At 44.0% G+C, this 23,898-nt stretch overlaps 1 protein-coding gene across 1 annotated transcript in view; it reads left to right on the forward strand.

Annotated features, from left to right (window-relative positions):
* The window catches only part of LOC138676256 (collagen alpha-1(VII) chain-like), an 831,262-nt gene that overhangs the window by 252,402 nt on the left and 554,962 nt on the right, over nucleotides 1–23,898 (forward strand). Inside the window, exons 22-24 of the mRNA XM_069765365.1 lie at nucleotides 1,746–1,885; nucleotides 18,172–18,295; nucleotides 20,482–20,625. Coding sequence (XP_069621466.1) covers nucleotides 1,746–1,885; nucleotides 18,172–18,295; nucleotides 20,482–20,625 — 408 coding nt within the window. The remainder of the gene's footprint in view (nucleotides 1–1,745; nucleotides 1,886–18,171; nucleotides 18,296–20,481; nucleotides 20,626–23,898) is intronic.

Genomic DNA, 23,898 nt, shown 5'->3' on the forward strand with positions numbered 1-23,898 from the left:
CACAAAAAAAGTTGGACCTGGGTCATGTCTACCATTGTAGTATCCCTTTTTCTTTTTAGAACAGTCTGTAAACATCTGGGAAGTAAAGAGACAAATTACTAGAGTTTTAGGAGGGGAATGTTTACGTCATTCTTGTCTGATGTAGGATTCTAGCTGCCCAAGAGTCCTGGATCATCTTTGTCAGATGTTTCATTTCATAATGCTCTAAATCAGGGGTGTCAAACTGCATTCCTCAAGGGCTGCAAACAGGTCATGTTTTCAGGATTTCCTTGTACTGCACAGGTGATAATTTAATCACCTACACACACAATGATTACAGCACCTTGTGCAATGCTAAGGAAATCTTGAAAACGCGCATGGTTTGTGGCCCTCGAGGAATGCAGTTTGACACCCTTGGTCTAAATGTTTTCTATTGGTGGAAAAATAGGCCCGTTCATAACCTCAACTCTTCTACTGCAAAGCTGTGCTGTTGTGATGGATACATTATGTGGTGTAACATTGCTTGTTGAAGTATCTCAGGCCTTCCATGAAATAGACGTTGGCTTGATGGCAGCATATGTTGTTCTAAAATCTCTATATAATGCTTAGCATTAATAACGCCTTGCAGAATAATTAGCTGGATTGTCCCTCTCCTCTTGAATCCGCAACACACTGCATCTGTAGATTAGATAAAGAATTTCACATTTAGATTCTTCTGACTTCAGAACTCTTTTCTATTTTAAATGAGCTTTGGCTCAGAGAAGACTGTTGCGTTTCTTGTGTTGATGTGTGGCTTTTTCTTTGCTTGAAAGAGTTTCAAACTTGCATTTGTGGATTGCACAGCAAACAGTGTTCACAAAAAATGATTTCTGGAATTATTCCTAAACCCATGCAGAGATTTCCTTGATTGAATCATACCTGTCTTTATTTCAGTTTTGTGTCTTGTGCACATGGATTTCTTCATAATCTCTGATTCTTTTAATCTTTCAATAATATTATGTGCTGCAGATGGTGGGATAATCAAACTCTTTGCAATTTTACATTGAGAAATATTTTTCTGAAAATAGCTCCACGATTTTTAGATGTAGTTGTTTACAGATTGGTAAACCTGACCATCCTTACTTCTGATTGACTCTGCCTCTCTCTTTTTTAAATATACAGCCATGTGACTTAGTTAAAAATTGATATTCCACCTATTTTTCATTAGTACCAGAGGCATAATGAATGCGGGACTGCCAGGATGGAAGACATATATATATATATATCAGGGGTGGAATGCCTTGGTCCATGTCTTGCACAGGGGCCCATCAGACTCTAGTTATGCCACTGATTAGCACCACTTAGTTTTCCAACTTCTTTCTTTAAATCTTGTCCCAACTTTTTAAAATTTTTTAAGAGAGTTCCTTTTTTTCCAGATGCAATGAAAAAAAGTCTAACTTTCATCTTCTGATCTGTGTTTTATGTTTTGCTGTGAAGAAAATATGGCTGTAAAAGATTTCCATATCAATGCAGTCTTGCTTTCTTTTCATTTTACCCAGCATCTGAACATTTTTTGAATTTGGGTTGTACTTAAAAAGGAGCAATGTGAACATATTTAAATTTGATATATATTTTGTATTTAGTAAAAAATAAATGGATATGAAATATCAGATACAATTGCTGCCTCTAAAAGAGAAACAATTATTTCAGTGCCTCTGCTATAACACATGTTACATTTGTATTTATCACCTAAATACTATATTAATTTTGTTTCTTTTCTTCACTAGTCTGTGCGAAGGTAAAAGCGGATATAGTATTTCTTGTGGATGAGTCTTCTAGCATTGGCTCTGGTAATTTCAACAAGGTCAAAGATTTTCTTTATAGAATTGTATCATATTTTCCCAAAATTGGACCCCAGGGGACACAGGTAAGATCAATGTTATGTGTTCTTATCAGTGCTATCAAGTTGTTTTGCATGTTGTTAAGAATTACAAAAGGTGTGTTCATGAAGTGACTATAAACTTATTAATGGGGGAGTATAAAAAATGAACAGCATTACTCTGAAATATGGTTTAATAGTTTTTAAGGTTGAAAGTAGGCGTTCGAGTTCAACCTATAACCTAACATGTTGATCGAGTTGAAGACAAAAAAAAAAACAAGAGGAAGATTCTAATTGCCCACATTAGGTGAAGAATTCCTTCCCTACTCCACATTCAGCAGTTAAACTGACTATTTTACTGGATTAATGTCCGATCTCCAGAAACTAGTACTCATAACTTGTAATATTATACACTGATGAGCAAAAGGGTAACAATGTTTTAAACTTTTGACTTTCAGGCTTCATATCTCACCATCCACTACTGCTTCAAATGTGAGAACACCATCATTTTATAGAAAATCATCTTGGCTATCTCATGCATAAATTTGACTTGCAAGTTGCAAATATTTAGCATATGATTAGTTATGCAGATTCTTGTCATGTCATTGTATTGTCAATGAAGATTTCCCAAAGAAAAGAGAAACATCATCATCCAGCTAATCGATAGTGGCCTCTCAGACAAGAAAATTGCAAACTACACCATGTGAATGCCACGCCAACTATCGGAGTCAACAAGTCGGCTAATCACAAAGTCTATCAGTTCTGGATACAACAAACACAGCAGTTGAGGTGCTTCGTAATAGTGAAATCATAGACATCCATTCAAGCACCGAGTGATGCATGTTATATAAGTCTGGAATGATGAAGCCTTGACTATAATCATCATAAGAAGCATCGACTCAAGTTTGCAAAAAGAAAGTACGAAAAGTGGACAGTGGAGGATTGGTAATGGGTGATTTGTAGAATGAGACAAAAGTCAATAGACTAGGCTCAGATAGATGCAAATGGGTCTAGAGGAAACAAGTAAAAGGGGTTAATGCATCAAGAAATTGAAGCAACAGTCAAATTCAGTGGAGGAAGCATGATGATATGGGGTTGGTTAACAGCCAAAGGCATTGGGTACTTGACCAGGATTGATGGTTGTTTCAATGAGGAGCTATATATGAGTATCATAAAAGATGAGTTACTTCGTTCACTTGAATATTATAGGTATGAAAAGGACAAAATGGTATTCCAGCAGGACAAAGACCCAAGGCATACATCAAGATTGATGAAGAAATAGTTCAATGACAATGAAATACAGTTTCTGGATTGGTCCCCACAATCTCCAGACGTCAACCTTATGTTAGGGCTAGCGGAACGCACCAAATAATTAGATTAGTGTAAGGTGCGTTCGCAGCCCGGGGTCCACCGTACAGAGATGGAACCTGCTGCTAAGTAATGATGGACTATATGGTGATATAATATGGATTCACACACGGTTTAACTTCACCCAGTATGAAGAAAGCAAACTCTGTTGCATCACAGGGCCGCGGTACCGCACAAAGAGCGCAAGCAAGGAGTCACAGAACTCTACCCCAAGACTCGGGATAGAGTACAACTAGACCTCTTGCGCTCAACACTGCAACAGGGGTGTCAGAGTAACAGAAATAATAATTAAGATGCACAAGAGTGCGTGCGGTGCCGCACTGGCGGACGCCACTAACCACCCAGACTTGGGTTAGGAAAGCACTGTGATAGCGCACGGCGCTGCACTGGCGGTCACAGCAAATAGATGCTGCTTCATGTGTTCTAGTGCTGATAACAAGTTGGGCGCAAGATAGCAATAATCCACCTTTCGCGAGCAGTCAAACACAAGGGAGGGGATAATTAAAGAGCGACTTTTTCTCATCAACACACACACATTCCCAAGTGTACAATAGCGCATGGCCGAGCGGCCATGCAAACCTTTTATAGCAGCAGTGCTACAAGACCTTTCAGATGGTCCAATAGGAGCAGCAACAGGACCTGAGCATATGACCCCCGACCTCCAATGGGAGATCGTTCCATGGGCATGCTCGGTATGGGAAAAGCAGGACTTAGTCCCAGAAAGACCTGCTTGCTGCTGATCAGCGCTGGCCACAAAGGCAGAGCCTGGAAGGGCAGTAGTAACCAGTTGCCCAGTATCAGCCTGAGCTAGACGCTGGGACCGATGTCTCTATGCTGAGCAGGCTCCACTGCGGCTGGAGAAGAATAGGAGACTGCAGTGGAGACGGTTCGAGATTCCCCCTGTGCAGCGGCGGTAACTCGACACATAACACCCTATCAAACACTTCTGATCAGAGTTGAAGAAAAAGCTGTATACATACCCAAGTCAGTTGACCAGAATGCACCAACTTTGGCAACATGTAGACAAGACTTGGGATCAGATTTTGGTAAAGAAATGCTTGAATTTGATCGAGAGCATGCCTAGAAGGATTCAGGCAGTGTTGGAAACCAATGGTGGATTTACAAAATACTAACAAAATAATAAAAATTTAAATTTAGATTTTTACAAGCAAAACAGTAACAATGCAGTGAAATGACAAGAATCTGCATAACTAATCATATTCTATATTGTTGCAACTCAAACTTATGTTTGAGATAGCCAATATGATTTTCTATAGAATAATGGTAGTTTCACGTTGGAAACAGTAGTGGATGGTGAATTATGGAGCATGAAAGTAAAAAGTTCAAAACATTGTTACCCTTTTGCTCATCAGTGTAACTCGTCTTCTAGGGTACTTGAATATAGCCCCACATTGAGACCACCATCAATCCTGGTTAAGCATCCAACACCTTTGGTGTGAAACAACCCAATATCATCAGGCTTTCTCCACCGAACTTGACAGTTGCTTCAATTTCTCATTCCGTTAGCCTCTTTTTTCTTTGTTTCCTCCAGATCCATTTGCGATGATCAGAGCCTAGTCTATTGACTTTAATCTCATTGCTTCAAATCACAAATTTTCAATCGTCTACTTTCCATTTTATATACTTTTTTGCAAACTTGAGCTGACGCTTCTTATGACGATATTGAAGTCGAGGCTTCTTCACCTTTTCGGGTCACCATTCCAGACTTGTGTAACATGCATCAGATGGTGCTTGCACGGACATCTGTAAACTCACTATTATGTCATGGTACAACTGATACACCTTGTAATGACCTGACTTGATAACTCCAATATTTTGCTTGGACATCCACCTCTTGGCTTTTGAATGGATGGACGGACTGCATTTCGTAATATCCCAACTGTCATGGCACACACATGATGAAGTTTGGCAATTTTCTTAGCCGAATGACCACTATCGATGAGCTAAATAATGTTGTTTCTTTTTTCTTGGGAAATCTTCTTCATGCTCCTTGATTTGAACCAGTGACTCAACCTAATAACACACTGAGCTATTAGGGAATGTGAGAACAGGTTGTATTTTGTGCTATATGTGAAAAAAAAGATTTTTCCACCACCAGAAGCAAAACCGTAACAAGGCAGTGACATAACAAGAATCTGCATAACTGATCATATGCTAAGTAGTTGAAAGTCAAATTGATGTATGAAGTAGCCAAAATGATTGTCTATAAAGTGTTGGTATGGTAGTCTCACATTTGAAGCAGTAGCAGTTGGTGAGATATGGGGCCTAAAAATTGAAAACATTGTAACCCTTTGCATGTCAGTATATATATATATATATATATATATATATATATATACAGTATATATATATATATACACAGTGCAGACCAAAAGTTTGGACACACCTTCTCATTTAAAGATTTTTCTGTATTTTCATGACTATGAAAATTGTACATTCACACTGAAGGCATCAAAACTATGAATTAACACATGTGGAATTATATACTTAGCAAAAAGAGTGAAACAAGTGAATTATGTTTTATATTCTAGGTTCTTCAAAGTAGCCACCTTTTGCTTTGATGACTGCTTTGCACACTCTTGGCACTCTCTTGATGGGCTTCAAGAGGTAGTCACCGGGAATGGTCTTCCAACAATCTTGAAGGAGTTCCCAGAGATGCTTAGCACTTGTTGGCCCTTTTGCCTTCTCTCTGCGGTCCAGCTCACCCCAAACAATCTCGATTGGGTTCAGGTCTGGTGACTGTGGAGGCCAGGTCATCTGGCGTAGCACCCCATCACTCTCCTCCTTGGTCAAATAGCCCTTACACAGCCTGGAGGTGTGTTTGGGGTCATTTTCCTCTTGAAAAATAAATGATGGTCCAACTAAACGCAAACCGGATGGAATAGCATGCCGCTGCAAGATGCTGTGGTAGCTATGCTGGCTCAATATGCCTTCAATTTTGAATAATCCCCAACAGTGTCACCAGCAAAGCACCCCCACACCATCACACCTCCTCCTCCATGCTTCACGGTGGGAACCAGGCATGTAGAGTCCATCCGTTCACCTTTTCTGCGTGGCACAAAGACAAGGTGGTTGGAACCAAAGATCTCAAATTTGGACTCATCAGACCAAAGCACAGATTTACACTAGTCTAATGTCCATACCTTGTTTTCTTTAGCCCAAACAAGTATCTTCTGCTTGTTTCCTGTCCTTAGCAGTGGTTTTCTAGCAGCTATTTTACCATGAAAGCCTGCTGCAATAGTCTCCTCTTAACAGTTGTTACAGAGATGTGTATGCTGCTAGAACTCTGTGTGGCATTGACCTGGTCTCTAATCTGAGTTGCTGTTAACCTGTGGTTTCTGAGGCTGGTGACTCGGATAAACTTATCCTCAGAAGCAGAGGTGACTCTTGGTCTTCCTTTCCTGGGGCGGTCCTCATGTGAGCCAGTTTCTTTGTAGCGCTTGATGGTTCTTGCCACTGCACTTGGAGACACTTTCAAAGTTTTCCCAATTTTTCAGACTGACTGACCTTCATTTCTTAAATTAATGATGGCCACTCGTTTTCCTTTACTTAGCTGCTTTTTTATTGCTATAATACAAATTCTAACAGTTTATTCAGTAGGACTATCAGCTGTGTATCCACCAGACTTCTGCACAACACAAGTGATGGTCCCAACCCCATTTATAAAGCAAGATAGGTGTCGAGTTTCCGCCGCTGCACAGGGGGAATCTCGAACCATGTCCACTGTGGTCTCCCATTCTCCTCCAGCCACAGTGGAACCTGCTCAGCAGAGACGTCGATCCCAGCGTCTGGCTCAAGCTGATACTGTGCGCTTGGGTACTGCTGCCTTTCCAGGCTCTGCCTTTGTAGCCAGCACTGTTAAGCAGTGAGCAGGCGTTTCAGGGACAAAGTTCTGCTTTTCCCACACTGAGCATGCCCACAGGATGACCTTCCATTGGAGGTCGGGGGTCACATGCTCAGGTCCTGTTGCGGCTCCTATTGGACCATCAGGAAGGTCCCGGAGCGCTACTGCTATGAAAGGTTCATGCGACCATGCGCTAGTTTAAACTTAATACCTTGTGTGTGTGTGTGTGTGAATGAATGCCTGTCGATGGCTGAAAGCTCTGAATCATTCCCATCTCTATTGTTGTTGCGAATGTATAGCTACCTAGCGCCCGACAGTGCTATCCTGCACAATTGCACAAGTTGCTAATACAGTTAGCAGTGACCGCCAGAGCAGCTCCATGTGCAGATAGTGCGCTTTCCTAGCCCTACTTAGGGTGGTTAGTGACGTCCGCCAGAGTGGCGCTGCACCCACTTCTGTGTGGAAAATATTTACTTTAGCTTCCCTGGCACAGCAGTAGCTGTGTCGAGCGCAAAAGACCTAGAGGGACTCTTACCCTGAGTCTTAGGGCAGAGTTCTGTGTCGCCTTGCTTGCGCTCTCTGTGCGGTATCGCGGCCCTGTGACGCAACAGGGTTTGCTTCCTTCATACCGGGTGAAGCTAACCCATGTGTGTACTCACATTATACCGCCATATAGTCCGTCATTACCAAGCAGCAGGTGTATTAGCTGCATGGTGGACCCCGGACTGCGAACGCACCTTATATCATCTCTAATTATTATTTGGTGCATTCCGCCAGTCCTAACATTACACTAGTGCCAAGTTTTAGAAGTGTCTGTTTGAACAGGAGTCCTTGTCTTTCCAGGACTATATCATCTCAGCCCGGGGATTAGGTATGGATCCTGCCAAGCTACAAGCAGTAATGGACTGGCAGGAACCTTATTCTCTCAAAGCGGTGCAGCGCTTTATGGGGTTCATTAATTATTATCGCCAGTTCATTCCCCACTTCTCCATTTTGCTAGCTCCCTTGGTAGCCTGTTATGAACTGGTGGTTTAGGAGCAACATGGGACGAGCTCTGAAGGAGGTGGTACCTGTACTGACCGCAGTCCCTAAGCTCAACAAAACACTAGAAGTAGCCGTGGGATGCTCCTGTCACTCCCTAGGCACCTCGTCACAGCCTGAGAACTAACTACCCCTAAAGATAGAAACAGGAAAACTATCTTGCCTCAGAGAAAATCCCCAAAGGATAGATAGCCCCCCACAAGTAATGACTGTGAGTGGAGAGGGAAAAGACATACGTAGAATGAAACCAGGATGTAGCACAGGAGGCCAGTCTAGCTAGATAGATAGGACAGGACGGAATACTGTGCGGTCAGTATTAAAAACTACAAAAATCCACACAGAGTTTACAAAAATCTCCACACCTGACTAACGGTGTGGAGGGTAAATCTGCTTCCCAGAGCTTCCAGCTTAACAGAATTAATCCATACTGACAAGCTGGACAAAACATAGAATGCACAGAACGAATAAGTCCACAACATGTGGACAGAAAAGAGCAAAGAAAGGACTTATCTTTGCTGAACTGGTCAGGATATCAGGGAAATCCAAGAGAGATGTGAATCCAACCAGGAATCATTGACAAGTGGCACTGGCTGAAGGGAAGAGCCAGGCATAAATAGCCGAGCAGAAAGACAATCAGTGGAAGCAGCTGCAGGCTGCTAAATCCAAGGAGCAGCCATACCACTTAAAACCACCGCAGGGAGCCCAAGAGCAGAACTCACAAAAGTGCCACTTACAACCACCGGAGGGAGCCCAAGAGCGGAATTCACAACAGTAGCCCTCACCAAGAAGGGTAAAAATCCCAAATTGTGGTCGGAGGAGGCCTCCAACACCTTCTTATCTGTTAAGTCCCATTTTGCTAGCGCTCCCATTCTGCATCGTCCCGATGTAGATAAGCCCTTCATTATTGAGGTGGATGCCTCATCCATTGGTGCTGGAGCGGTCCTCTACAAAAAAGGAAGCTCAAGTTCAGAAGCATCCTTGCTTCTTCTACTCCAAGACCTTCACTCCGGTGGAGAGGAATTATTCCATCGGGGACAGGGAGTTGCTAGCAATGAAGTTGGCCTTTTTAGAGTGGAGACACTTCCTGGAGGGAGCTCACTTTCCCTTCCAAGTTTACACCGACCACAAGAATTTGGTGTATTTGCAAACAGCCCAGCGGCTAAATTCTCGCCAGGCTAGGTGGTCCCTGTTCTTCTCCTGGTTCCACTTCACCCTTCATTTCCTATCCGGGGAGAAGAACATTCACGCCGACGCTCTCTCCCGCTCCGTGGTGTCATCTGAGGAGGAGGAGCCTCGGCTAATTGTCCCCCCGAGAGTCTGAGAACTGTGGCTCCGGTGTTGCTAGAGTCTGTGCCATCTAATTTGTGACCGGAGGTTCTCTCTTGGGCTCACTCGTCCAGGGTGGGTGGACATTTTGGGATCAAGAGTACATCAGAGCTTCTGGCAAGGACGTACTGGTGGCCGCATATTGCCTGTGACGTCGAAGACAATATTCGGGTGTGCGTTTCCTGCGCTGTTGTGAATTCTGTGGCTGAGTTCACTTCTGTGGTCACAAGTGGTATTGCAGTCTCTGGGCTTCCTCCCTCAGGTGTTTTGGTGAGCTCGTTGGCTGCCTTGCTATTTAGCTCCACCTGAGTCTGTCTTCCTTGCTTCTTGTCAATGTTCCAGTGTTGGATCTGAGCTACTGCATCTTTCCTTGGGCCTGCTGCTCTGCTAGATAAGTGCTTCTAGTTTGTTTTCTGTTTTTTCTGTCCAGCTTGTTATTATCTTTTGCTGGAAGCTCTGAGAAGCAAAGGGGTGCACCGCCGTGCTGTTAGTTCGGCACGGTGGGTCTTTTTGCCCCTTTGCGTGGTTTTCGTTTTAGGGTTTTTTGTAGACTGCATAGTTCTCTTTGCTATCCTCGCTCTGTCTAGAATATCGGGCCTCACTTTGCTGAATCTATTTCATTCCTACGTTTGTCTTTTCATCTTGCTAACAGTCATTATATGTGGGGGCTGCCTATTCCTTTGGGGTATTTCTCTGAGGTAAGTCAGGCTTGTATTTCTATCTTCAGGCTAGTCAGCTCCTCAGGCAGTGCCGAGTTGCATAGGTAGTTGATAGGCGCAATCCACTGCTGCTTCCAGTTGTGTGAGGATAGATCAGGTACTGCAGTCTACAGAGATTCCACGTCTCAGAGCTCGTCCTATTGTTTTGGGTTATTGCCAGATCTCTGTATGTGCGCTGATTACTGCACGCTGTGTTGCCTGATTGCCAGCCATAACAGTACAAGGAGCCCTTCAATGATTTCCAATAGAGGGAAAAAAGAAATCCTGACATCATTTTTTTTTCTTAGCTCTGTCTTCAGTCTTTTTTTTCCCCTAGACATTAGAGTGCTTCAGGACACAGCTGTGGGCATGGATATTCAGGCTCTGTGCTCCTCAATGGATAATCTCGTTGTAAATGTACAAAAGATTCAAGATACTATTGATCAGAAATCGATGCTAGAACCAAGAATTCCGATTCCTGATTTGTTTTTTTGGTGACAGAACTAAGTTCCTGAGCTTCAGAAATAATTGTAAGCTATTTTTGGCCTTGAAACCTCATTCTTCTGGTAATCCTATTCAACAGGTTTTGATTATTATTTCTTTTTTGCGCGGCGACCCACAGGACTGGGCGTTTTCTCTTGCACCAGGAGATTCTGCATTGAGTAATGTTGATGCATTTTTCCAGGCGCTGGGATTGCTTTACGATGAGCCTAATTCAGTGGATCAAGCTGAGAAAAATCTGCTGGCTTTATGCCAGGGTCAGGATGATGTAGAAGTATATTGTCAGAAATTTAGAAAATGGTCAGTACTCACTCTGTGGAATGAATCTGCACTAGCGGCTTTGTTCAGAAAGGGTCTCTCTGAAGCTCTTAAGGATGTAATGGTGGGATTTCCTATGCCTGCTAGTTTGAATGAGTCTATGTCCTTGGCCATTCAGATCGGTCGTCGCTTGCGCGAGCGTAAATCTGTGCACCATCTGGCGGTATTGTCTGAGAGTAAGCCTGAGCCTATGCAGTGCGACAGGACTATGACTAAAGTAGAACGGCACGAACACAGACGTCTGAACAGACTGTGTTTCTATTGTGGTGATTCTACTCATGCTATTTCTAATTGTCCTAAACGCACTAGGCGGTTCGATAGCTCTGCCGTTATTGGTACTGTACAGTCCAAATTCCTTTTGTCCATTACCTTAATGTGCTCTTTGTCATCATATTCTGTCATGGCGTTTGTGGATTCAGGCGCTGCCCTGAATCTGATGGATTTGGATTATGCTAAACGTTGTGGATTTTTCTTGGAGCCTTTGCGGTGTCCTATTCCGTTGAGAGGAATTGATGCTACACCTCTGGCCAAGAATAAGCCTCAGTACTGGGCCCAGCTGACCATGTGCATGGCTCCTGCACATCAGGAAGTTATTCGCTTTTTGGTACTGCATAATTTGCATGATGTGGTCGTGTTGGGGTTGCCATGGCTACAAACCCATAATCCAGTATTGGATTGGAACTCTATGTCGGTAACCAGCTGGGGTTGTCAGGGAGTACATGGTGATGTTCCATTTTTGTCTATTTCGTCATCCATTCCTTCTGACATCCCAGAGTTCTTGTCGGACTTTCAGGATGTATTTGAAGAGTCCAAGTCTGATGCCCTTCCTCCGCATAGGAATTGTGATTGTGCTATCGATTTGATTCCTGGTAGTAAATTCCCTAAGGGTCGTTTATTTAATTTGTCCGTACCTGAACACACCGCTATGCGCAGTTATGTGAAGGAGTCCCTGGAGAAGGGACATATTCGCCCATCGTCGTCACCATTGGGAGCAGGGTTCTTTTTTGTAGCCAAGAAGGATGGTTCGCTAAGACCGTGTATTGATTACCGCCTTCTTAATAAGATCACTGTTAAGTTTCAGTATCCCTTGCCATTGATTTCTGACTTGTTTGCTCGGATTAAGGGGGCTAGTTGGTTTACTAAGATTGATCTTCGTGGTGCGTATAATCTGGTGAGAATCAGGCAGGGAGATGAATGGAAAACGGCATTTAATACGCCCGAGGGTCATTTTGAGTATCTGGTGATGCCGTTCGGACTTGCCAATGCTCCATCTGTTTTTCAGTCTTTTATGCATGACATTTTCCGTGAGTATCTGGATAAATTCTTGATTGTTTACTTGGATGACATTTTGATCTTCTCAGATGATTGGGAGTCTCATGTGAAGCAAGTCAGAATGGTTTTCCAGGTACTGCGTGCTAATTCCTTGTTCGTGAAGGGATCAAAGTGTCTCTTCGGTGTGCAGAAAGTTTCATTTTTGGGGATCATCTTTTCCCCTTCTACTATCGAGATGGATCCGGTTAAGGTTCAGGCCATCCAGGATTGGACTCAGCCGACATCTCTAAAAAGTTTGCAGAAATTCCTGGGCTTTGCTAATTTTTATCGTCGCTTCATCTGTAATTTTTCTAGCATTGCCAGACCATTGACCGATTTAACCAAGAAGGGTGCTGATTTGGTTAATTGGTCTTCTGCTGCCGTGGAAGCTTTTCAGGAGTTGAAGCGTCGTTTTTGCTGTGCCCCTGTGTTGTGTCAACCTGATGTTTCTCTTCCGTTCCAGGTCGAGGTTGATGCTTCTGAGATTGGTGCAGGGGCGGTTTTGTCACAGAGAGGTTCTGGTTGCTCAGTGTTCAAACCATGTGCTTTCTTTTCCAGGAAATTTTCTGCTGCTGAGCGTAATTATGATGTGGGCAACCGAGAGTTGCTGGCCATGAAGTGGGCATTCGAGGAGTGGCGTCATTGGCTTGAGGGTGCTAAGCATCGCGTGGTGGTTTTGACTGATCATAAGAACCTTACTTATCTTGAGTCTGCCAAGCGCTTGAATCCTAGACAGGCCCGTTGGTCGTTATTTTTTGCTCGTTTTGATTTTGTGATTTCATACCTTCCGGGCTCTAAAAATGTGAAGGCGGATGCTCTGTCTAGGAGTTTTGTGCCCGACTCTCCGGGGTTATCTGAGCCGGCGAGTATCCTCAAGGAAGGAGTCATTGTGTCTGCCATCTCCCCTGATTTGCGGAGAGTGTTGCAGAAATTTCAGGCTAATAAACCTGATCGTTGTCCGGCCGAGAAACTGTTCGTCCCTGATAGGTGGACTAGTAAAGTTATCTCTGAACTTCATTGTTCGGTGCTGGCCGGTCATCCAGGAATCTTTGGTACCAGGGAGTTGGTTGCTAGATCCTTCTGGTGGCCATCTCTGTCACGGGATGTGCGTGCTTTTGTGCAGTCCTGTGGAATTTGTGCTAGGGCTAAGCCCTGCTGTTCACGTGCCAGTGGGTTGCTTTTGCCCTTGCCGGTCCCGAAGAGGCCTTGGACACATATTTCGATGGATTTCATTTCTGACCTTCCCGTTTCTCAAAAGATGTCTGTCATTTGGGTGGTCTGTGATCGCTTTTCTAAAATGGTCCATCTGGTGCCCTTGGTTAAATTGCCTTCCTCCTCTGATTTGGTGCCTTTGTTCTTCCAGCATGTGGTTCGTTTACATGGCATTCCTGAGAATATTGTTTCTGACAGAGGTTCCCAGTTTGTCTCGAGGTTCTGGCGAGCCTTTTGTGGTAGGATGGGCATTGACCTATCTTTTTCCTCGGCCTTCCATCCTCAGACTAATGGTCAGACCGAACGAACCAATCAGACCTTGGAAACATATCTGAGATGTTTTGTTTCCGCTGACCAGGATGATTGGGTGTCATTTTTGCCGTTGGCTGAGTTCGCCCTTAATAATCGGGCCAGCTCGGCTACCTTGGTCTCTCCATTTTTCTGCAATTCTGGGTTCCATCCTCGTTTCTCTTCAGGACAGGTTGAGTCTTCGGACTGTCCTGGTGTGGATTATGTGGTGGACAGGTTGCAGCAGATCTGGACTCAGGTAGTGGACAATTTGACCTTGTCCCAGGAGAAGGCTCAGCTTTTCGCTAATCGCAGACGCCGTGTGGGACCCCGACTTCGTGTTGGGGATCTGGTTTGGTTATCTTCTCGTCATATACCTATGAAGGTTTCCTCTCCTAAATTTAAACCTCGTTTTATTGGTCCGTATAGGATTTCTGAGATTCTCAATCCGGTGTCTTTTCGTCTGACCCTCCCAGACTCCTTTTCCATACATAATGTATTCCATAGGTCGTTGTTGAGGAGATACGTGGCACCTATGGTTCCATCTGTGGAGCCTCCTGCCCCTGTTTTGGTGGAGGGGGAATTGGAGTATATTGTGGAGAAGATTTTGGATTCTCGTGTCTCTAGACGGAAACTCCAGTATCTGGTCAAATGGAAGGGTTATGCTCAGGAAGATAATTCCTGGGTTTTTGCCTCTGATGTCCATGCCCCAGATCTTGTTCGTGCCTTTCATGTGGCTCATCCTGGTCGGCCTGGGGGTTCTGGTGAGGGTTCGGTGACCCCTCCTCAAGGGGGGGGTACTGTTGTGAATTCTGTGGCTGAGTTCACTTCTGTGGTCACAAGTGGTATTGCAGTCTCTGGGCTTCCTCCCTCAGGTGTTTTGGTGAGCTCGTTGGCTGCCTTGCTATTTAGCTCCACCTGAGTCTGTCTTCCTTGCTTCTTGTCAATGTTCCAGTGTTGGATCTGAGCTACTGCATCTTTCCTTGGGCCTGCTGCTCTGCTAGATAAGTGCTTCTAGTTTGTTTTCTGTTTTTTCTGTCCAGCTTGTTATTATCTTTTGCTGGAAGCTCTGAGAAGCAAAGGGGTGCACCGCCGTGCTGTTAGTTCGGCACGGTGGGTCTTTTTGCCCCTTTGCGTGGTTTTCGTTTTAGGGTTTTTTGTAGACTGCATAGTTCTCTTTGCTATCCTCGCTCTGTCTAGAATATCGGGCCTCACTTTGCTGAATCTATTTCATTCCTACGTTTGTCTTTTCATCTTGCTAACAGTCATTATATGTGGGGGCTGCCTATTCCTTTGGGGTATTTCTCTGAGGTAAGTCAGGCTTGTATTTCTATCTTCAGGCTAGTCAGCTCCTCAGGCACTGCCGAGTTGCATAGGTAGTTGATAGGCGCAATCCACTGCTGCTTCCAGTTGTGTGAGGATAGATCAGGTACTGCAGTCTACAGAGATTCCACATCTCAGAGCTCGTCCTATTGTTTTGGGTTATTGCCAGATCTCTGTATGTGCGCTGATTACTGCACGCTGTGTTGCCTGATTGCCAGCCATAACACTGCGCCAATAATAGGTGTTCTCGACAACGGCCTGCTGGGCTACTTTACCCTTATTCCCTACCGGTGGCTGATAGGCCCTGGAAGATGGTCGGGATGGACTTTGTGGTTGGCTTACCCAAGTCCCGTAGCTGCACCATTATTTGGGTAGTTACCGATCATTTCTCTAAAATGGTGCATTTGGTGCCTTTGCCACGGTTACCTTCTGCACGGGCCTTGGCGGCGTTGTTTGTCAAACATGTCTTCTGCTTACACGGTATGCCTGATAACATTGTTAGTGACCGGGGTCCCCAGTTTGCGTCTCGGTTCTGGAGAGAGCTTTGTTGCCTACTTAGTATTGAGCTGAATCTCTGTTCAGAGTACCATCCCGAAACGAATGGGTTGGTAGAGAGGGCCAACCAGACCCTGGTCACATACCTACGACATTTAGTCTCGACCATGCAGGATGACTGGGTATCCCTGCTACCGTGGGCAGAGTTTGCCTTGAACAATGCTGCAGCCGACTACACTGGGCAGACCCCATTCCACCTTAATTACGGCCAGCATCTGCGGGTTCCTGTGCCCATGCCCGTGTCTTCCGCTGACTCTAGGGTGGCAGACTGGGCTGTGGAAGTACGGGACAACTGGGACCGCACACAGGATGCCATCCGGGCCTCCAAGGAGAGAATAAGGGTCTCTGCCGATGCACATCGGCGCCACGCTCTGACCTTTGCTCCTGGCGACTTAGTGTGGCTATCCGCCCGCAATATCAGGCTGCGAGTTGAGTCCACTAAGTTTGCACCTCACTAAATAAGGTCCCTTCAAGGTTCTGGAACAGGTTAATCCTGTGGTCTACCATCTGGCTCTTCCTCCACGCCTGGGTATCACCGACACCTTTCATGTGTCCCTCTTAAAGCCCGTTTACATGTCCCAGTTTTCCGAGTCATCTGCCAGGACATCGGGTTCATCCACGGATGAGTGCGAGGTGAATTCTATCTTGGGGTGCAAGGTGGTATTTTGCAAAAGTACTATCTGGAGGACTGGAAGGGTCATGGCCCAGAGGACAGAACCTGGGATCCTGTGGAGCACATTGGGGCTCCGCTGCTCATTGGAGCCTTTCAATGTTGCGAGGTACAAGGAGGGGGGCCCTAGGAGGGGGTAATGTTAGGTATTGAGTTCCCGCTGCTGCACAGGGGAAATCTCGAACCATGTCCACTGCGGTCTCCCATGCTCCTCCAGCTGCAGTGGAACCTGTTCAGCAGATACGTCGATCCCAGCGTCTGGCTCAAGCTGATACTGTGCGCTTGGGTACTGCTGCCTTTCCAGGCTCTGCCTTTGTAGCCAGCACTGTTCAGCAGCGAGAAAGCGTTTCAGGGACTAAGTCCTGCTTTTCCCACACTGAGCATGCCCATGGGATGACCTCCCATTGGAGGTCGGGGGTCACATGCTCAGGTCCTGTTGCGGCTCCTATTGGACCATCAGGAAGGTCCCGGAGTGCTACTGCTATAAAAGGTTCACTTGGCCGCTCGGCCATGCGCTAGTGGAAACTTATTAACTTGTGTGTGTGTGGATGAATGCCTGTCGATGGATGAAAGCTCCGAATCATTCCCATCCCTAGTGTTGTTGCCTGCTCGCGAATGGCATAGCTACCTAGCACCTGACAGTGCTATCCTGCACAATTGCACAAATTGCTAATCCAGTTAGCAGCGACCGCCAGAACAGCGCCATGTGAAGATAGTGCACTTTCCTAGCCCTACTTAGGATGGTTAGTGACGTCCGCCAGAGTGGGGCTGCACGCACTCCTGTGCGGAAAATATTTACTTTAGTTTCCCTGGCACTGCAGTAGCAGTGTCGAGTGCAAGAGATCTAGAGGAAGTCATACCCTGAGTCTTGGGGCAGAGTTCTGTGTCGCCTTGCTTGCGGTCTCTATGCGGTATCGCGGCCCTGTGACGCAACAGGGTTCGCTTCCTTCATACCGGGGATGCTAACCCGTGTGTGTGCTCACATTATACCGCCATATAGTCCGTCATTACCAAGCAGCAGATGTCTTAGCTGCACTGTGGACCCTGGAACGCACCTTATATCATCTCTAATTATTATTTGGTGTGTTCCGTCAGTCCTAACACCTGTGAATTGAAAACCATTCCCGGTGACTACCTCTTGAATCTCATCAAGAGAATGCCAAGAGTGTGCAAAGCAGTCATCAAAGCAAAAGACGGCTACTTTGAAGAACCTAGAATATAAGACATAATTTCAGGTGTTTCACACTTTTTGTTAAGTATATAATTCCACATGTGTTAATTCATAGTTTTGATACCTTCAGTGTGAATGTACAATTTTCATAGTCATGAAAATATAGAAAAATCTTTAAATGAGAAGGTGTGTCCAAATTTTTGGTCTGTACTGTATATATATATTTACATATATTGTATGCACAGTCAAGGCCAAAAGTGTTGGCACCCTTGAAATTGTTCCAGAAAATGAAGCATTTCTCCCAGAGAATTGCTGTAATTGAACATGTTTATTTTCTTTGTGTGTATTGGAACAACACAAAGAAACAAAAAAGGAGGCAAATTGTACATTATTTCACACAACTCCTCGATAATCCGCTGGACAAAATTGTTGGCATCTTTCCAAAATTGTGGATAAACAACTTTGCTTAAAGCATGTGATAATCATTCAAACGCACCTGTGCCAAGTAACAGGTGTGGGCAATATGATAATCACACCCGAAACCAAATAAACTTGATAGTGTTTTTATGAAATTCAGCCAAGAAAAATACATACTGTGTATATATAAATATATATTTGTATTTATCATAAATATATGGAATATGCTTCAATGCATACTGCTGACAAGTAATTCCTATTGTTTATTAGATTGCTATTGTTCGATACAGTGAAGAACCAAGAACTGAGTTTCATTTGGATCAACACAAGGAGAGGAATTCTGTTTTGAAGGCCATTCGAAATATGCAGTATTTGGGAGGCAACACTAACACAGGTAGGTACTGTGTGAACAATGTAGCAAAGCTTCTGTTTTTAAACAACATTTAGACATAATTACTAATCCATTGATGACAATTTTCTCTTTTCTGACACATATCACATTTTAAAGGCATCTTGTCATCAGATTCACGCTGCTCAAAACATAGGTAGCATGAATTAGACATTGGATGCACATATGTGAAAAGGTAAGCATTACTCTGAAATGTTGTGGCATTTCAGAGTAAACATACTGAGCCAGGTCCCCAGCTGGATTCTCTCCACCATGATCATATTGATTAACAGATCTCACACTATTTACACACATAGGGACATACATTTCACCTCGAATTAGAAATGTAGTTACTTTGATTGCTTACTCCATGTGTAGGGCATTGCAGTAGCTTAGATACCCATGGTATCATATAGTGAGTTAGTTAGATGTTAGTGGTCGTAACTAGAGATTGGTGAACCTGAACAGTAAAGTTCGGCATCCGTATCGAACACCTACTGTTTGGGCATGGACACCAAACACAGACTTCACCAGGAAGTACACATTACTCTCTGGGTTCCGTTACCTGAACACCGAGTGTTTGTCACACTGTCATGTGCATGACAACGCGGCAAACACTGCTTCTGATCAGCGGTAAAATCATTACCGCAGGTCAGAGAGCTGAGGTTCCCACGCTGTCAAACGATAGCGTGAGATGGGAAGTATAAAGCTCACCTTCAGTGACTGGCGTGTGCTGATGGGATTACTGCTCCTATCAGCCTACGCCTGCTGTCACTAATAACAGTGGGAGCAGGAGCGCCTTCAATCTATATAAATAATAAAAAAAGACATGGGCTCCCATGTATTTTTGATAACCAGCCAGGCAAAACTGACAGCTAGGGGCTGCAACTCTCAGCTGTCAACTTTAGTATGTTATCAAGAATAGTGGGGTCCCCACTCTGTTTTGTTTAATTACTTAAACTGAACCTGTCACCCCCTGGTGTTTTTAACTAAAAGAGCCACCTTGTGCAGCACTAATATTCTGTGAAGGTGGCTCCTTTTTTGGGGGGTCCCTTTCAACGCTGCAATATTACTTTTTATAATTTGCCCGCCATACCTTTAGTCTGTTCGGGGGGCATGTCTTTTTCCCCCGGACACAAACGCCTGCCAGCAATCACTCAGCCCCTTCGTGTGCGGCCTCCACTGCCTTCATTAAGGTCCCCGGCGCCTGCGCTGTAAGTTCCTTTTTCGGGCATGTGCAGTTTGCGCTGCCCTTCGACTCACATCACATGATAGGAACTTACAGCGCAGGCGCCGGGGACATTAATGAAGGTAGAGGAGGGGGCACGAGGTGCACAGAGGGGCCGAGTGATAGCTGAGAAGCATTTGTGTCAGGGGGGAAAAGACGTGTCTCCTGGACAGACTAAAGGTATGGTGGGCAAATTATAAAAAGTAATATTGCAGGATTGGAAGGGCCCCCCCAATCTCTCCCCCCCAAAAGAGCCATCTTCACAGAATGCAGCATTAGTGATGCACAAGGTGGCTCTTTTAGTTAAAAACACCAGGGGGGTGACAGGTTCCCTTTAAATAAATAATTAAAAAAAAATGGCATGGGGTCCCCCCTCCCCATTTTTGACAACTAGCCAGACAGCTGGGAGCTAATATTCTCAGGCTGGTAAGTGGTCATTGATATTGGCACCCCCAGCCTAGAAACAGCAGCCCGCAGCTGCTCACAAAAGGCACACATTCTAGCGCTTTGCCCAGCTCTTTCCACTTGCCCTGTAGCGGTGGCCAGTGCAGTTCATATTTGTGGGGTTGATGTCTCCTTTGTATTACCCGGTGGCATCAAACCCACGGGATAGTAATGGAGAGGCGTCAATAGGCGTCTATATTGGGATATGATCTTGGAGATGGGAATACAAATTCTCATTCATTTGTAAAATCTGCATATAGATCATTTTTACAACAGCTCAATAAAGGCAGCAGTGTGGCCTAGAGCAACCAAACTTTTTAATGGTCTGATTTTTTAATCAGTCATCAGAAACCTCACTTGTTTGCACCAACATTTATTGATTTTATATGGTTCATATTGATACATGTTAGATGCAAGGATTCAGACTTAAAGCTCATCTGCCACTTTTAGAAATAAAGTTATAGCTGAATACCTCATAATCACGTTAAAAATAACTTAATTATCTATGTATATTGTTAAGGTCGAGGCATTGGACATGTTCTAAAGGAGATGTTTCAAGTGTCTAAAGGAATGAGGCCTTCATCTCCTCATCTGATATTATTGGTGACTGATGGACGATCACAGGATAATGTTATTCAGCCTTCGAGAGTGGCCCATGTCTTAGGTAATGTCATTATATATTTTACTGTCTCGAAACATACATTTTATTTATGTTATCAAACGTAATGAAAGTTTCCATTGTTAAGTCTGTACACCACAACATTATTATTTTGATGCACATGATGTTTACATCTGCTTTGAAGCCTTTGTCATAGATTTGGGTAAAAATGCCAGAAACAAAGCAAACTCTATTTTAGTCAATATGTTCTGTGCCTACTGTGTCTGGCATGTTAGGGGTCCCATAGGAGCAGAACAATGGAATTAGGAAATGTAGTTGTAAACAGATATTGAAATATTTATAGAAATAAAAAGTAATTTTAAAGGGGTTGTCTGTTTTGGACAATCTTTACTAATTAAACAGCGTCTTTCCCCTTACCCTTTCTTGCTGTGTAACCCCACTTATTAGCTGTAATTTGGATAAAATCTAAAACGACCATTTCACACAACAGTATTTTGCATTAAAGATGTTGTCGCATCTTTTGTGTTCAGGAGCTACTGATGATTGACAGTACTGAAAAGGAGCTTTACTAAGCTGCAGGCCCAAAGTGTGGACTCTCTTATGCAATTAGAGGAACAGGGGCACTGAAGGTGACTGGATCAATCGATCTTGCAAGCTTCAGAGCAACGCTTTTGCAAGATTCATAGGAAAAAGTTTGCAAGTGCTACCCTTACCTAGGAGTCCAGATACTGCTGATTCACTGCAGTGGTGGCGAGTAACCCAGGCAATTAGCAGTAAACAATAAAATGTAAAAAAAAATCAGATTTTTTTTTTGGAACAGAGAACATTTTTAAATAGAGAATAATTGACATGTTGTTTTGCTTTACTGTTGCACTGACAGGCGACTCAGCAGGTCATCTGTACACAGGTGGCTGACAGTCAGTGCCAGGGGGTGGTCAGAGCCGCCGCTCACTAGGCAGTGGTGACTGAAGCCGCGTCGGGTGCGCCTCTATGACTGAAAGCTGTAGCTTCCTGGGAGGAATACAGTTAATTTCTTTCCGGCTTTTAGTGCAGCTGCTGCTTGGCTTTAATAGGCTATTAACCTGTAGATTAACATTGAGGACATGACCGGTTCCCTTGATTTCCCTGCAGTAGAACTACCATAGGGGAAGGTAAGCATTACACAGTGCCTATTCAAATAAATGGATTGATTATCTGTGTAGATAGAATAGAGAAGAATAGACCTGTAGATAGAGTCATTTTTTGTAACCTTTCTCCATCTGGACAAAGCATTAAGATACCGAACAACGTACCCACATCTATCCTATGTTGTTTTTCTTTGTGTACCCAAAACATTATCTTTGCAGTTAGGTAGAATATTTCAAGCAATGTATTGCCTATTGCATGCTTGGAATGGAAATGCATTAATGGGGCATTTAATTAAGCGTCTTAGTAGATGACCTGTGTGAAATGAGAGTCACATTACAGAATATTTGAACCAATTTTCTATCATGTTGTGAAAGACTATAAAAAAAATTGTAACACAGCTTTATTCATTTCTTTTTCACCTAAAAGGGACCAATCTATAGTAATTTGTGGATAACATCAATCCACAGCACACATTTAAAAATGTGAAATGTTTTGATATATTTTTCTTTCGACTACTCAAATCGGTACATTAAGTGTATTTGATCACATAAATATAGCAACTTCATCTGTAAAATTATTCTTCATTTTTTTTATTTTCCACATTCCATTTTATTCTGAATGTTTAAAGTGCTATGAAATGTTTGCATCCTTTATGATATATTACGAGAGACTTTCATGTGTAGATATATTGTTATTCAGTAAGCTGTATTTGCAGCACGCTACATCGTTACGCTATTGTATCTATACTATTTGCGTAGGTGGTTGCTCATTATCAACTGCCACTCTGTACAAGTAGCGAAGTCGCAGGCAACATTAGATTTGCACAGAGAGCCATCTGTTATACTGTACTTAGTTTTTATAATTAGTTTTTATATGTAGTCAGTTGAAGATCTGTGTAAAGAGATTCCATCACCAGGTTTGTGCTACTTCATCTGAAAGCATTGTTGGCAGAGACCTTGATTAGCAAGAAATTAGCACTGAAAAGAGTAGCAAATCTGTTGCCATGTAGTTCTCGATATTCATGCGCTATGTATAAACCCGCCCTCACTACTGATTGGCAGCTTTATGCCTATGAACGTTTACATAGGCATAAAGAGCACACAAACTGCACACAGAAAGCTGCAAATCAATGATGCAAGTGAGGCTAGACAGAGCACAGCATTCAGAGAACTGGTAGATCTGCGGTAGATAAAACAGAAAAGGAACAGCCCCATATATACAGTAGAATATCCATGACAATTCCCTATATACAGTATGGGGTCCTTAAAGCTGCTTATACATAGTATGATGGCACAGCTTGATGGCCCCCACAGCTCTTAGACAAAGAAGGATGCCCTCACAGCTTCCTATATACAGTATGATGTCCACCAAATCTTCCTATACACAGTATGATGGCCCCAACATCTGCCTATACACAGTAATATGAACCCCAAAACACATTATGAGGCAGCCACAGCTCCCTATATATAGCATGGGGCCCACACAGCTCCCTATATATAGCATGGAGCCCACACAGCTCCCTATATATAGCATGGGGCCCACTTAGCTCTCTCTATATAGCATGGAGCCCACACAGCTCCCTATGCAAAGTATGATAACTCCTACAGCCCTCCAATATACGATATGATGTTCGTGACAGTTCCCTATATACAGTATGAGGCTCTCACAGCTCCCTTAAGACAGAAGGTTGACCTCCACAGCCCCTCTATATATACTATGATGTCCGATTATATCTCTCACTATACAGTTTGGGGCATCCACATCTCCCTATATATAGTATGAAGGCCCCACATCTCCCTATACACAGTATAATGTCCTCACAGCCTCCTATATACAGTATGATGTCCCCCATATCTCTTTATGCACAATATAGTGGCTCTCACTAGGGTTGAGCGAAACGGGTCGTTCATTTTCAAAAGTCGCCAACTTTTGGCAAAGTCGGGTTTCATGAAACCCGATCCGACCCCTGTGCGTGGTCGGCCATGCGGTACGCGACTTTCGCGCCAAAGTCACGTTTCAATGACGCGAAAAGCGCCATTTCTCAGTCAATGAAGGTGAACGCAGAGTGTGGGCAGCGTGATGACATAGGTCCTGGTCCCCACCATCTTAGAGAAGGGCATTGCAGTGATTGGCTTGCTGTCTGCGGCATCACAGGGGCTATAAAGGGGTGTTCCCGCCGACCGCCATCTT

This window comes from Ranitomeya imitator, chromosome 4 (genome assembly GCF_032444005.1).
Source record: "Ranitomeya imitator isolate aRanImi1 chromosome 4, aRanImi1.pri, whole genome shotgun sequence".
In the NCBI taxonomy this organism is placed as follows: Eukaryota; Metazoa; Chordata; class Amphibia; order Anura; family Dendrobatidae; genus Ranitomeya; species Ranitomeya imitator.